We start from the raw sequence: 15,582 nt of genomic DNA, 5'->3' as shown, positions 1-15,582 counted from the left end.
CTCATCATTAAAACTACCTACTGTAGTGTTTGGTTGAAATGAAATCTTATTCCTCTGTGGCACATGGATCCTGTCTCTGCCATAAAGCATGTTGGCACTGAAAACAGATTTGGTACATTACTCCTTTTATAGGGGTGTGGGTGTTCAATCCTGGCCCTCCTTGACCCCAAATCTGTTTTTCTTTTTTCCTACGAGGTGAGCAAGTATGTAATGGGATTTATTTTGAAACCCAGGTGCCAATCAACATCACATTGAATGGCTAGACTGAAAATCTGCACTTTTTTGGATCACGAATAAATAGGATTAAAAAACACCATTTAAATGGAACAGTGCTGCAAGATGCTTTTTGGATGCTGTTAAGTCACACTGATGTTTAATTCAATTCATGCAGATTATGCTGCCTTTTAACCAGGAGGCGAATTAAAGGAGGATGAGGTCTTTAAACATAACCCAGTTTAGTTTATAGTCAGACAAAGTATAACCCCCATAACCTGTTAAATTATAGTAATTATTGCTCTACTTCGGTTCACTGTGAATATTTGACCTATTTGTGACAGGTTGCTTAGTTTGATGTAAAAAGGTTATGTTGTACTGGTTACATTTTATAGTAACCCCATCACTCCTGAAGTTACCACTATTTCTCCCTCACTACCTCTCCAGCTGCATGTCCAGTCATCAGTCTGTCAAGCTTCTGAAGATTGGGGATAACACCACCCTCATTGGGCTCATCTCTGGTGGGGATGAGTCCGCCTACAGTTTGGCCATCTGGTGATGGCAGAATGTGAACAGAATAACTTGGAGCTCAACGCTCTAAAGACAGTGGAGATGATTGTGGATTTCAGAAAGAGCCCAGCCCCACCTGCCCCCATCACCCTGTGTGACTCCCCAGTTGACACTGTGGAGTTCTTCCTCTTCCTGGACACCAGTATCCCCCAGGACTTCAAGTGGGAACCTCACCAAGACAGCAGAGCAGAGGATGTATGTCCTGCCAGCGCCATCATTGAGTCCATCCTCACTTCTCCATCACCATCTGGTATGCTGCTGCCACTGCCGAGGACAAGGGCAGATTGCAGCCTATCATTCGCTCTGCCAAGAAGGTGAGTGGCTGCAATCTGCCATCTCTCCAGGAACTGCATGCCTCCAGGGCCCTGAGGTGGGCAGGAAAGACTGTGGCCGACACCTCCCACTTCAGGCAAAAACTTTTTGACACACTCCCCTCCGGCAGGAGGCTGCAGTCCATCAGGACCAAAACCTCACGCCACAAGAACAGTTTCTTCCCAACTGCAGCTGGCCTCATCAACAAGGCCCGGGACCCTCACTGACACGGACTCTTATCTTGCCCCGTGGACACTAAACATCACATTAACGTAAAGTCTCTGACATCTGACTCAGTGCGCTACATTAATGCACATTTCTTGGATTATTATCTCTGTACATTGCATATTCTTTATACTTTATACTGTGAACTTTTGCACAGGCCTGTCAATATTTTGCACATTCCATCCTCTTCGTTTCAAACACTGTACAGCTCTTCATTAAAAAACAGATTTTGCGTATTTTTCATATTTAGGGTCCAAGCGCTGACAGGCAGCAAAAGCCGTATTGAAATGCAAAGAATTATTATTTAGGGTCCAAGCAGTGATTGCTGCGGTGGCCCTATTGTAATACAAGTAATTTTTATTCTTTTTCTCCCAAATGAATCACATTTTTGAGGGGCTAAAGGTGCTCAAAAACTCACGAAACTTTGTACACTTGCCAGACGTGACGAAAATGTACGTATTTTATGCACATGGCCGTGGCAAACTGGCTCCACGGCGCCCCCTACAAAATTGAAAAAAAGCAGCCACCGGCCTACGTTTCACCTACATGTATGCAATTTGGGAGGTGCATGTATCACCCCAAGACAAAAAAGCCTTGAAATGAATATGCACTTTTAGACCATTTTTCGCCATTTAAAGGGTCCATACTTTAACAAACTCCTCCTAGAGAATTAATTGGATCAACCTCAAATTTTCACAGTGCTATCTAAAGACCTTCGCGAAGTGTGAGTTTTCATTGTAGGTCGTGTCCGTGGCGTTGAATGTCAATGTTTCGCTATTAAACAGGAACTTGTTGTAACTTCAGTGTAGATGGTCAAATCTACTCCACCCTTCACATGTTTGATAAGAGTCCTGACCTAAAGACATCTACATGCCAATATTCAATCACAGTCATAGCACCACCTAATGGCAACAGGAAATCACATGTTTTATACTTTGATGTACTCCTCCTAGCAGGTTGACCAGATCCAAATCACATTTTGGCCAAAAAGCCTTAACACATTGATGATGCTATATTATGAAGCTTGTGAGTTTTCGTTGAATGGCGTGTCCATGGTGTGGCGTTGAATGTCGATGTTTCGCCATGACACAGGAAGTTGTTGTAACTTCAGTGTATGTGGTAAAATATGCTCCAAACTTCATGTTTCATAAGAGTTCCGCCCTGAAGAAATCTACAGGCCAAAATTGGTCATTAGTTATAGCGCCACCCACTGGCAATGGGAAGTTAGCCTTCAACGAAGTAGCCCCCACACAAAGTCAGCCATTTTGGATTGAATGTGCACCTTTTGGCCATTTTTCGCCATTTACAGGCTCCATACTTTAACAAACTCCTCCTAGAAAATTAATCAGATTGACTGGTCAAATCTGCTCCAAATTTCACATGGTTAATAACAGTCTTGGGCTGAAGACATCTACATCGCAGTAGTCAGTCATAGTCATAGCTTCACCTACTGGCAACAGGAAGTTACTTTCCCTATATTCTTACAAACTACTCCTAGCACATTAACCAGTTCCACCTCAAATTTGTTCAGCAAAGTCTTAAGATCTTGATGATGCTTCATTGTGAAGTTTGTGAGTTTCCAAACACTGTTGTCCTGGCAACGCATTATTCGCCGTGAAACAGGAAGTTGTTGTAACTTAAGTGTACATTGTCCAATCTGCCCCAAATGTCACGTGTTTGATAAGATTCCCGGCCTGAGGACATCTACATGCAATTAGGAGTTATAGTCATTGCGCAACATGAAGTAAGCCTTGTGTAACAATCATCATTTGATTTAGACAAAATTTTCAGGGTGTGGTCCACACTTCATATACTTGAACATAAACAGAATTAGTGGGTTTTCTCTTGCACTGCATAGCGGACACAGCAAGTGACATTCACCTCCTCCGTGCAGCGTCCAAAACACGCGAAAAATCGGAGCCGCGACGATCGACTTCTGGCAACGACGCCGAGGCTGTGTCGCACCCTGATGTGCAAGGGCCTGTTCAGCGCTGCTTGCAGCTTTAATTAGGGCCCGAGCGCAAACAGGCGGCGAAGGCCCTATTGAAATGCAAGGAATTATTATTCTTATTCTTTATGATTCCATCTTTTTACGAATGAATCACATTTTTGATGGCCTAAAGGTGCTCAAAAAGTTGTGAAACTTTGCACACTCATCAGGACTGGTGAAAATGTTTACATTTTATGGGTTTCGGAAATGTGCGGGACAAAATGGCTCTATAGCGCCCACCTTAAAATTTTCAAAAATGCAGCCCCCAGCCTATGTTTCACCTATGTGTACGAAAATACATGTTTCACCCCAAGAAAAACGATCTTAAGACCTTCATAATGAAAAGTTGCTCAAAGCTTGTGGCCGTCGTCAAACAGTGTGGCCGTTATGGGGTGTCAAATTTTGATGTTTCGTCATGAAACAGGAAGTGGTTTGTAACTCGACTGTACATGGTCCAATCTCAACCAAAATTCATATGTCAGATAAGGGTCCAGCCCTGAACACATCTATATGACATAAGACGGTGTAGTCCCTCATTCGTCTAGGAGTGTTCTATCGTAGAGAAGGTTTCAGTCGTAGTCATCTGGACACTGTTTTCAGAATCAAGGCGTTTGGCTCCCATCCGGAAGTCATTCTCAATTGAGAATGACTTCCGGATGGGAGCCAAAACGCCTTGATTCTGAAAACAGTGTCCAGATGACTACGACTGAAACCTTCTCTATATGACATAATTCAGTTATTGTCACAGCGCCACCTACTGGCAACAAGAAATGGCATGTTTTACACATTGATTTACTCCAGCCAACAGGTTGAGTACATCCACTTCAAATGTCATCAGAAATGGACTTAAGACCTTGGTGATGCTTCATTGTAAAGTTTGTGAGTTTTCGGCAAATGGCCTTGACGTGGGTCGCGGCTAATTTCAATGCTTTGCCATGACACAGAAAGCTGTTGTAACTTCACTTTACATTGTCCAAGCTTCCCCAAATTTCACATACTAGATAAGAGTCCAGGCCTGAACACATCCACATCCCCAAACTGAGTCATAGTCATAGCACCACCTACTGACAACAGGAAGTCACCCTTCAAAAATTAAGACCCTCCTTGTGGTTTGATGTACATGTATGAAATTTGGGAGGCAGATGTAAGATGCTGAGACAAACAAAAAAATCTCACAGTACCATGACCTAAACCCAAAAAGGAAGTCATCCATTTTGAATTCATTTTCATATTTTTTTGCGATTTATAGGGGTTGTACTTTAATGAACTCGTCCTTGACCGTTAATCTGATCCACTTCAAACTTGGACAACGTATATAAAAGACCTTCACGATGACAAGTTGCTCAAAGCTTGAGTCTTCATCGAATGGGGTGGCCATTATGGGGTGGCGAATTTCAATGTTTCGCCATGAAACAGGAAGTGGTTTGTAACTCGACTGTACATGGTCTAATCTCAACCAAAATTTATATGTAAGATAAGGGTCCAGCCCTGAACACATCTATATGACATAATTCAGTTATTGTCATAGTGCCACCTACTGGCAACAGGAAGTCAGCCTTCTGTGACAAACATCATCTGATTTATATTGAATTTACATGGTGTGGTCTACACATGATATACAGCAAGCGTTATTAGTGTATGTTCAGCACCCCATAGTGGACACAGAAAGTAATATTTAAACAGGAAGTTGCTGTAACTTCAGTTTACACTGTCCAAACTGCCTCTAATTTAACACGTTTGACAGGAGTCTCACCCTGATCACATCTACAGGCCAATAATGATGTAAAGTCATAGCGCCACCTAGTGGCAACAGGAAGTAAGCCTTCCATGGCAAAGATGATACAATTTGCATGGAATATTCGTGGTGTGGTCTACGCATCAAATCCTTCAACATGACACATAAAGTCTGTTGTCTCGTGCCACATAGTGAACACAGGAAGTGACATTTAACTCCTATGTGCAGTGACCTAAACACATCACAATTCAGAGCCATGGATACAGCACACCACGACATGCGTGGAGGTGCGAGGGCCCGATCATTGCTGCTTACAGCTTTAATTGTTATTGGAATTTAGAGAACATAAATCTCTCAGATTCACCCCCAAAAATGAATATATAGAATGCGAGGATTCCGCCTCCATTCATTGCTTTAGAATTCAGCCTTTATGCATTTTTGATCTTCATTCCTGTCTGTCAGCACGCTCACCTTTCTGATACTGCAGCCAGAGCTGCTGCTGGGCCTTCTTGCTGGGGAAGTAGATGCTGCAGCTAAGCTCGGAGCCGTACAGGGCCTCAGACACATAGTGGCTGCCGTATTGCTGAAGAAAAGCCAGCAGCTCTTCACGTGTGCTCTCTGCTGACAGTGTCTTCAGCACCTTAGAAAAGCCTACCAGGTTGAGAAGGAGATGGAAGAAGAGGGATTTTGTATCCAAAAGGGTGGGAAGGATGGGTTGGATATTAATGTCAGGCTTATGATGTAAATGTATTGTTATAAATGCACATTTCATGTCAAAATCAAGATATAATCATGTCAAAATCAAGATTTATCAAGGGCTCAGACAGATACACAGATAGGGAGATAGACTGACAACATGCAGTCTGATATACATGATATACATCAAAGCTGTAAAGGCTGGTAGAAGACAGTAAAATCAACATAATAATTCCCTTGGGCATTGATCAGAGTTATATTTATCTGTGTGGTGCTCTGTTATGTTAAACAAGACCTGTGATGTTAGACACTGACCTGTAGATAAGGTGATGGAGCTGAGTTTGACTTTGTACAGATTGCTGCGCACTCTCCACTGTTGAACCATAGGATAGCCCACTGCCTCACTGAATTGGGCATCCTCTAAGAAAGACAGAAAAAAGGGAACAAAGTCACAATCTGAAGCAGGAGAAATATAAGAAACAACAAATACACCAATAAAAAAGAGAAAACTCACAATGAGCAGCTGTAATTCAAAATAAATGAATACATAAATGCAACCTATCATTTCATTTGAACCGTTGCTGATCTATTGTTATTCATTATTACTTTAACATCATTTATTATCACAGCCCATATCCCAGCTGCTCCCAGATCAATGGCAGATATATAGTGCAACTTGAACTCCAATTGGATTGCTGACATTAGAAGTGGGAGCAATCTCGGCTTTCTCTGCAATTCAATTACCAAACTTTCACACCAGTTTAGAACTAAGGCCACAAAGGGGAAGAGCAAGAGGAAGAAAAAAAAATAAACTGCTTAACGGGAACCTTGATCCTGTGCCTCTGCAAAGTGTTTTACACCTGAGACATTCATGCACAGTGAAATTTAGTTTCTATGTGTGTGTGTGTGTGTGTGTGTGTGTGTGTGTGTGTGTGTGTCCAATTCTGGTGAAAGCAGAACTCAAGTAAAAATCTCAGGGGTCAATGTGGACCGAATGCCAATTTAGCTAATGGAGGGATTAGGGAGCAGAGGTGGAGTTGCAGGTTTCAAGCCAAATGTCTAAGTGACTCCACAAGATGGGGTGGCACAGTCGAGAAAAGAATAAAAGGATGAAACGGGCGGTTTACAAGGTCCAGTGCACATGTATGTGTGTGGGCATGTATATGCATAATACTTTGTGTTTATAATAGCATTTTCAGATGGGGTTTAACAACACAATGACAGAGAAGAATACCAAAGGACCAGAGATATCTTTTAAAATGATCTTTGCACTCTGGATTTCACAAAACTGAGGCAATGTATCAGCAAAAAGAACACACTGACTTTTTGCATTTACCAGTTTCTAAATAAAACATAGTCACTTCTTTTACACCACAAATTTTAAAATAGGCTTAGACTGCAGAGCCTCATGATCGAGACATTGCTGGAGTTTTTGACAGACACAATTAGTTTAATATGAACATGAGTGTTGTGTTTTTCTCTTCTTTAGGGGGTCATGTTGGCTGTAGTCAGTTCTGAATGAATTTCGCCATTGACTATGAATGGATCATACAGACATAACAGAGCTGCCACTGAAAAAAAACAGTGAATCAAATGTTTTTGCCTATTACTCTCAAGAATGGAGACAGACAAGAAAAAAAGGCCATATCCCCAAAACTCACACAACCTGACCTGTGAGGAGCTGCAGGTTGGGCATGGGCTCAGACAACACCCCTCGACATTGTTCCTCTACTGGTAAGGGGATGACCATGAGACCATCAGCTAACTGTGGAAAGTCCTTAATGAAGTTGTTGTCCCTGAGAAAGAAAGAAAGAAAGAAAGAAAGAAAGAAAGAAAGAAAGAAAGAAAGAAAGAAAGAAAGAAAGAAAGAAAGAAAGACAAACAACATTTAGTTCCTCAAAGTAGTTTACATAAGTAATTTAATGTTAACTAGGTTATCATGTAGTTATTTTTGGTACACGTTTTAGTGCATTAAGACATGTCATATTAACACATGCAATAACTGCAAAACATAAGAAGTATTTACAAGGTAATTATCCATTATCCACACTGTTTGTACCAAAAGGTAACAACTTAAACTTTAGTGACTACCAAGTATCACACCTCTACTTTATCTAAAGGTCGTGTTTAACAGTCAGGGGTGCAGCTACAAATTCTGAACTCCATGAAAACAACTCAACAACAGTTCACAATAAATATCTACAGTCCTGACATGTTCTGGTGCCCCTTCCAGCTGCTGGCCTCCTGAATCATTCACAGACAGGGATTTGGAGATTTCACTGTTTATTTTGTCTTGCAAGTTTTTCTATGATAATACTTTATGTGCTGACATTTTTTGGTCAGAATGAAGGTGCAATGCTCATTGGTTGCTTATAATTATTGAGAAAATATTGAACCTTACGAATCAAGGTGTAGTAATTCGTTCCATCCATGAGTGACAGAATTAAAGAGGTTCTCACTGGTTGTGTAAACAACAATAACATGGGTACAAGGCCAAAACGTGTGAGTATATGTGTGCATGTTGCTTGGCGGCCCAGTAAACATAACAGTTGTGTCCCCCAGTTCGAGGGCAGAACAGAGAGCTGCAGCCAAAGATAAGACAGACCCCCTGGAATCTCTCTCTTTCTCTCTGCTGGAGGTGATAAGTACAAGAAAGAATGGTAATGAGAAAAGAAGTGTGAGTTGTGTGAGGGAAGGGTAGAAGAAGAAGACCCACATACTGTGCTATACTGAATGGTAACAAAGAACATTAAATTCATACAGAGCTGATATGTCTGAATGGAATATCAGCACATTTTCACTTTTCCATCTTGCTATACCTCAGAGGACAAATCACTTGAAAAATAAATAGCAGCAGTCCTACAAGTAGAGAGATACTGTATGTTCAGCTCCATTTTTGCTGAGAAGATAGACCGCTCTGGTTGAACCAAAGCAGTTGCAGTTCATTTCCTGTCAAAAAGATGAGTTGTCTTGCTGCATTCTGAGAGCATGGCAAGCAGCAGCAATTCCCATAATCCACTTTTATGGGACCAAGTCTCAGAGCACAGACCTTGTGCCATAGAGACGTTTCTTGATATCAATTTTTTATCCTGTTCCTCTCTTTCCATCTCTCTTTTTGCTTCCTCTAACCACAAAGCCTATTAGACGCAATCACAGCCTTAGTGTTACAATGGAGGGGTGGAAGGATTGACTCAAGGGCAGAGGATGAAAGGAGAGAGGGAGAGAAGAGGTGCTGTAAAAAGATTATCGTGGCTTATGCTCACAGAAAACATATTGATTGCTAAATTAAATCAGCCAGCTCCAGCTCAGAGAACCTTTGGAGGTGTGTGGACCACGACGATATGTAACTTTATGGATTGTCAAGCCCAGATGTGGACTGTCCTTGACACTCTGCACTCCTTTTCTTTAGCCACTTTGTTCACAACACCCGTTCACATTCTAGGGTTGAAAGACATACAGTATAAGAGGTTGACATATCTCATACTTCACTGCAGAGTTGCTTAAAAACAAAACTGAAAACTGACTCTATTTGGAGTGTTAAAAAAAAGTGTAAAGGTCTTCGCAGTACCTGAGTGCACATACAATCGTTAAATGTCCTTAACCTTCTCCTTCTTCTTCTTCTACCCTTGAGGGAAAACCATCTAAGGCAAGTGTAAATTGTTGTGGCATCTGTCCCTTTTTGCAGAGGTTAAGTGGTGAGACAGCAAATTAGGAACAGTCAAAATGTCAATCCTGAAGATTTTTGTTTTTGTGGTTTTGGTGAGACCACAGTTCCTTGGACTGTGTTTGTGCACGTGTGTGTATGTGTATGTATAGAACAAAATGAAATCTTTGGAGTGGCCTAGTCAAAGTCCTGACCTCAATCCTATTGAGATGCTGTGGCATGACCTTAAAAAGGCAGTTCATGCTTGAAAAACCTCCAATGTGGCTGAATTACAACAATTCTGCAAAGATGAATGGAACAAAATTCCTCCACAGCGCTGTAAAAGACTCATTGCAAGTTATCGCAAACGCTTGATTGCAGTTGTTGCTGCTAAGTGTGGCCCAACCAGTTATTAGGTTTAGGGGGCAATCACTTTTTCACACAGGGCCATGTAGGTTTGGAATTTGTTTTCCCTTAATAATAACAACCTTCATTTAAAAACTGCATTTTGTGTTTACTTGTGTTATCTTTGCCTAATATTTAAATTTGTATGATTATCTGAAACATTTAAGTGTGACAAACATGCAAAAAAATAAGAAATCAGGAAGGGGGAAAACACTTTTGCACACCACTGTACCAGGGCCCTGCAACAATATGAATACAGTCCTTATAACATATTAATTTGACAGAGAGAGATACCTTCTGTCACTTTATAATTGACAAATGATTGATTGTGACCTTTGACCTTTGATTAAACCACCCCCCCCCGGATGTCTTTCTCCCCCTGGAAGTGCGTCACACCGGAAGTGCGACACACCGGAAGTGCGTGGCGTTATGCGTGGACCAATGAGCGTGAAGCAGGCGTGGTTAGCAGGAGCCAATGAACGTGAAGCATGTGTGGTGAGCAGGAGCCAATGAGCGTGAAGCATGTGTGGTGAGCAGGAGCGAATGGGAGTAAAGTAGGCGTGGGAATGAAAAACCCTGTAAATTAAATAATATGATTAAATAATTCAATCATTTAAGTGAAATCAATAGTATCAAAAGTATAAAAATAATTGACAAATTTACCATCTGTAAAATCTAATCTTTCAGGAGTAAAAGACACGTCCTTCTCTGTTGTCTGTCCGGTGCAGAGTGAGGTGTGAATGAATTGGAAAGATGTGGGAGGGTAGGCGGAGTTTGCGTGAACCAAAGGGAGGGTTAGCCAATGGGAAAATAGGTTAGGAGGAGCGTGAGGCGAAAAATATTATATTAAATATTTCTGGTCTGAAACATCAAACAAGATGAATCAGTTGAAGATGATCAGCCAGATGCCTGTGACGCATTATCAAAACGCAACACTAGGGGGCGCACCCAAGGAACAGGTGTTGTATTTGACTCGGATCCAGACACCTCCCCCCAGCACACTTCAGGAGGAATGGGATTTAGAAAATGGAGGTGTGTGGGGATATGCGTTCAATTATGAAGTCAACAAACTTTGTTTTTACCAGCTGGAGAAAGGAGAAACGTTTGGACCCCTCATTCCAAAAGCAACGCTTACATCAGTGGACTGGTCTGTGCTGAATCTGCTAGTGTCAAACAACCTCAGAGCAAATGAAGGAATGGAACCTGCGACAAAAGACAAACAGACGCAAACGTTTGTGCGGGTTAAACAGGAATTTCCACCGGTGCTCGCCCAGAAAAAAATTGTAACCTGCAGCATTTGGGAGACGAAAAGCTTGGGTTCCGGCAGATGGTTCTACCGTACAAGCCGTCAGGTGGTCCAAGGAGATGAACACTCGGACAAATTTGTCTTGGAATATTTCAATACCGAATGCGGCGTGTTCCAGACGTCATTACGTCTGCCCCTCAAGGTGTGGATGAAAATGATGATTGAAAAAGCAGAAAAACTGAAGGATCTCTTCCTAAGAAGTCAGACATCGACAGACATTCTGATGATAAGAAAGACTCTGTTCACAGAAGACACCGCCCCCAACTCCTCCTCTGACTCCGCCCAGTAATTCATTCCGCTTAAAACGGGTACCCCTGCAACTTCAAATCATGTCTGTTCCTCTTCTACCGCAACCAGAAAGCACGGAATCATCTCCGATTCTGAGAAAAGCCATGTCTCTCCCTTGTATCCTGCCACCCGGGAGCCCGGATACCATCAGGACCCCTACAGCAGCAGCACCACCACTGCGCGTTGGGAGCCCTACCCTTGATACGAGGGTAGGTTGGGATAGGGATAGGTTACGAAATTAACCTATCCCCCAGAATAACGTCGCATTGGTTAAAAATTGTGTTCAGAGGATAATTGATGAGACCCACTGCGGCGTCGGCGGCTAGGTTTGAGCCGTCAGCGTTGGTAATTTTCACACAAAGATGAATCAAAGTATCATTCAGATCCATGTATTTTTCCCCATCTCCGGGGATAAAAAATTCAATAGGACCTCCGTCGGTAATGGATGCCAAAGGCAGGACTTCTGTGTAGAGCTTTTCATCGATAGACGGTTGCGTCATGGGTGCTGAAAATAAATCCAGCTCACCCATAGTGCATTCGGCCGATTTGTGATGTAAAAGCGCCATATTTGTTTTCTAAAATATATCTCCGGAGCTCGCAACAGCGTGCTTTCCTTTGGACTTACTTCTCCCTACTGATTTTCTCTTTTTTGACCTACGCACTGCCCGGGAGGTCTCTTCCTCAGTCGTCTGGCTAAAACCATCATACCGCCGGATCCTTCTTGAGCCCCGTTGTCCGATCGACCTCCTATTCTACTAACCGCGGTAAAAACCGGGGAGAGCGCCCCCTACTTGATTCTCATAATAACTCACAAAACAGTGAGGATCGAGTCTCTGATGCATCATTTTGTTTTTATCACAGAGGATTTTTTTTGGAAGGTCTAAAATGGAGTTTCACGATAATCTTCCCAAAGGTAAAATTTATAGGTTTATTTTGATCCGTCTTTATCTCAATGTGCATGTTTTCGATGTGCTGCTTGACCACTGGTAGGTAGCAGGGTGGATTAAAATACTGCGTGATGACGTCCCCGTACGTCCCTTCTATAGTGATCGTTCTCAAGAGTGGAGCATAAGCGTCACCAACCAGCTGATGTTGTACCGCATCACTATAACAATACATATGGTAAAATTCTCCCTTTATATCAGCCGGATATGGAGCCATCCTTTCATTGAAAATAACCCATTCTCCCGGGTTAACCCCCATGATGTACGCCAGAGGGGGGTAAAATCGCAAATGATATTGACCTCCTGCCTGAAATTCAAATCTCTTTTCAAGTCTCTTTTGACTTTGATGAAACGATTCGTCCAAAGCCGCTTCGTCAACTCGTTATAGTGCTGATGGAAGAAATAATCTGGCATCTCAAACAGACATTCGTGCTGTAGCTGGCTCGGGTGATCAATTTGACACAGTACACGGTCAGTACCTTGCTCAGCAGGCGAACCACCGCCACACAAATAGGTCAGAGAGCACCCCGTCAGGTTTGTCCTCTTCCTTGGGAGAGGGGGGTGGTGAGGCGCTTGGAGTTGAGGATACCGAAGAAGAAGAAGAAGAGGGCCAGTCAGGGGAGGGAGATGGTGTTGGAGGAGGCAGAATCCAGTCAGGGGTCCCCAGTGGTGAAGGTGGGGGTGTCGTATCAAGGGTAGGGCTCCCAACGCGCAGTGGTGGTGCTGCTGCTGTAGGGGTCCTGATGGTATCCGGGCTCCCGGGTGGCAGGATACAAGGGAGAGACATGGCTTTTCTCAGAATCGGAGATGATTCTGTGCTTTCTGGTTGCGGTAGAAGAGGAACAGACATGATTTGAAGTTGCAGGGGTACCCGTTTTAAGCGGAATGAATTACTGGGCGGAGTCAGAGGAGGAGTTGGGGGCGGTGTCTTCTGTGAACAGTCTTTCTTATCATCAGAATGTCTGTCGATGTCTGACTTCTTAGGAAGAGATCCTTCAGTTTTTCTGCTTTTTCAATCATCATTTTCATCCACACCTTGAGGGGCAGACGTAATGACGTCTGGAACACGCCGCATTCGGTATTGAAATATTCCAAGACAAATTCGTCCGAGTGTTCATCTCCTTCGACCACCTGACGGCTTGTACGGTAGAACCATCTGCCGGAACCCGAGCTTTTCGTCTCCCAAATGCTGCAGGTTACAATTTTTTTCTGGGCGAGCACCGGTGGAAATTCCTGTTTAACCCGCACAAACGTTTGCGTCTGTTTGTCTTTTGTCGCAGGTTCCTTTCCTTCATTTGCTCTGAGGTTGTTTGACACCAGCAGATTCAGCACAGACCAGTCCACTGATGTAAGCGTTGCTTTTGGAATGAGGGGTCCAAACGTTTCTCCTTTCTCCAGCTGGTAAAAACAAAGTTTGTTGACTTCATAATTGAACGCATATCCCCACACACCTCCATTTTCTAAATCCCATTCCTCCTGAAGTGTGCTGGGGGGAGGTGTCTGGATCCGAGTCAAATACAACACCTGTTCCTTGGGTGCGCCCCCTAGTGTTGCGTTTTGATAATGCGTCACAGGCATCTGGCTGATCATCTGGCATCTTCAACTGAATCATCTTGTTTGATGTTTCAGACCAGAAATATTCTGCTTTTATTTATTTTTTCGCCTCACGCTCCTCCTAACCTACTTTCCCATCGGCTAACCCTCCCTTTGGTTCGCGCAAACTCCGCCTACCCTCCCACATCTTTCCAATTCATTCACACCTCACTCTGCACCGGACAGACAACAGAGAAGGACGTGTCTTTTGCTCCTGAAAGATTAGATTTTACAGATGGTAAATTTGTCAATTATTTTTATACTTTTGATACTATTGATTTCACTTAAATGATTGAATTATTTAATCATATTATTTAATTTACAGGGTTTTTCATTCCCACGCCTACTTATACTCCCATTCGCTCCTGCTCACCACACATGCTTCACGCTCATTGGCACCTGCTCACCACACATGCTTCATGCTCATTGGCTCCTGCTAACCACGCCTGCTTCACGCTCATTGGTCCACGCATAACGCCACGCGCTTCCGGTGTGTCGCACTTCCGGGGGGAGGTAATCAAAGGTCACCATCAATCATTTGTCAATTAAAAAGTTACAGAAGGTATTATTGTTTATCGCTCTCTTTTGACCTTTGCTTTTCCTAATATGACATGTAAAATTGTCTGCCCTGAGTAGGCCTCTGTTGTCAAAATTCCCCTACCCCCTTGAAAGTATCTACAAAATAAAATATAATGACTGACACAGTCTTATAACTTTTGCAGAGATATAACATATACTTCCATCATTTTGTCTGATTTGACTCCTCCAACTCTAATCTACTATGAGCTTTTTGTGATTTGCTGTATTTCTCATAAGCAGCTCAGGCCAGAGCTGTGTGTACATACTGCCAGTAATGAAGAGTTAACACAAGTGGCTGAAATTCAACAACAGTAATTTAAACTTTATCCAAGACCCCCATTCTCCAAATTTAGAATATTTTTAGTTCAAAAACCAAACTCCCATCCTGGTTTAATCTATACTCTTTCCAGGTACCTAGCCCATTATTTTAAGAACCAAGCTTATTTAGGAATCACACTTACACTCATCCACTTACACAGCCTTACCACACTTAACAACCTCCTATACAACAGATTACATGTGAGTCTGGATTTGCAAACTTGTGTATTTACTCATGTTTCATTCAGTACCCATGTGTGTTCATTAAGGGCAGTGGATACTGGGCTTCCTCCTGGACAAACAGGCCTTCTATCCTACTTGAGTCTATAAGTGGCAAACTCTTCCCATTTGAATGAGAATCTCCAAAACACAAGCTTTACAAATTATATCTGGTGGGATGAATGCAAATATTCAAGACCAGTTCATGCATATATATTAAAGCTCTAACTCGCTTACTTCTCCTCTCCCTCTTTCTCTCCTTCTTTCATTATCCATGTTTCTTCCTGCCCTCTGTGAGTACTATTTCAATTCCAACACAGTAAAGATACATCTGATTATTAAAGCTCAGGTCTCACTTGCAAATTATTATTATTTTTCATAGCCAGGCATCAATTTCTCCCATACAGTATAACAATTGTTCGCTGTTTGCTCGGCCTAGTACCCACTCCCCAGCGGTAACCTTTTCTGGTTTGCTCTCTGCATCCCTTCCTGCATCCTTCCATCTCTTATTCACTCTCCCAGCTACAGCTGCTCTCTCCTCCCAAA

The 15,582-nt window shown here is 42.6% G+C and overlaps 1 protein-coding gene across 8 annotated transcripts in view; it reads right to left on the bottom strand.

The window, feature by feature from the left end:
* The window catches only part of LOC122865414 (astrotactin-2-like), a 273,440-nt gene that overhangs the window by 59,811 nt on the left and 198,047 nt on the right, over window positions 1-15,582 (bottom strand). For all 8 annotated transcript variants that reach the window (XM_044173810.1, XM_044173805.1, XM_044173808.1 and 5 more), the window contains 3 exons: window positions 7,413-7,537; window positions 6,057-6,161; window positions 5,517-5,696 (listed from right to left, as the gene is read on the bottom strand). In XM_044173810.1, coding sequence (XP_044029745.1) covers window positions 5,517-5,696; window positions 6,057-6,161; window positions 7,413-7,537 — 410 coding nt within the window. The remainder of the gene's footprint in view (window positions 1-5,516; window positions 5,697-6,056; window positions 6,162-7,412; window positions 7,538-15,582) is intronic.

The sequence above is a fragment of the Siniperca chuatsi genome, linkage group LG18, assembly GCF_020085105.1.
Source record: "Siniperca chuatsi isolate FFG_IHB_CAS linkage group LG18, ASM2008510v1, whole genome shotgun sequence".
In the NCBI taxonomy this organism is placed as follows: domain Eukaryota; kingdom Metazoa; phylum Chordata; class Actinopteri; order Centrarchiformes; family Sinipercidae; genus Siniperca; species Siniperca chuatsi.
This window is presented reverse-complemented; position numbering and strand designations above follow the sequence as displayed.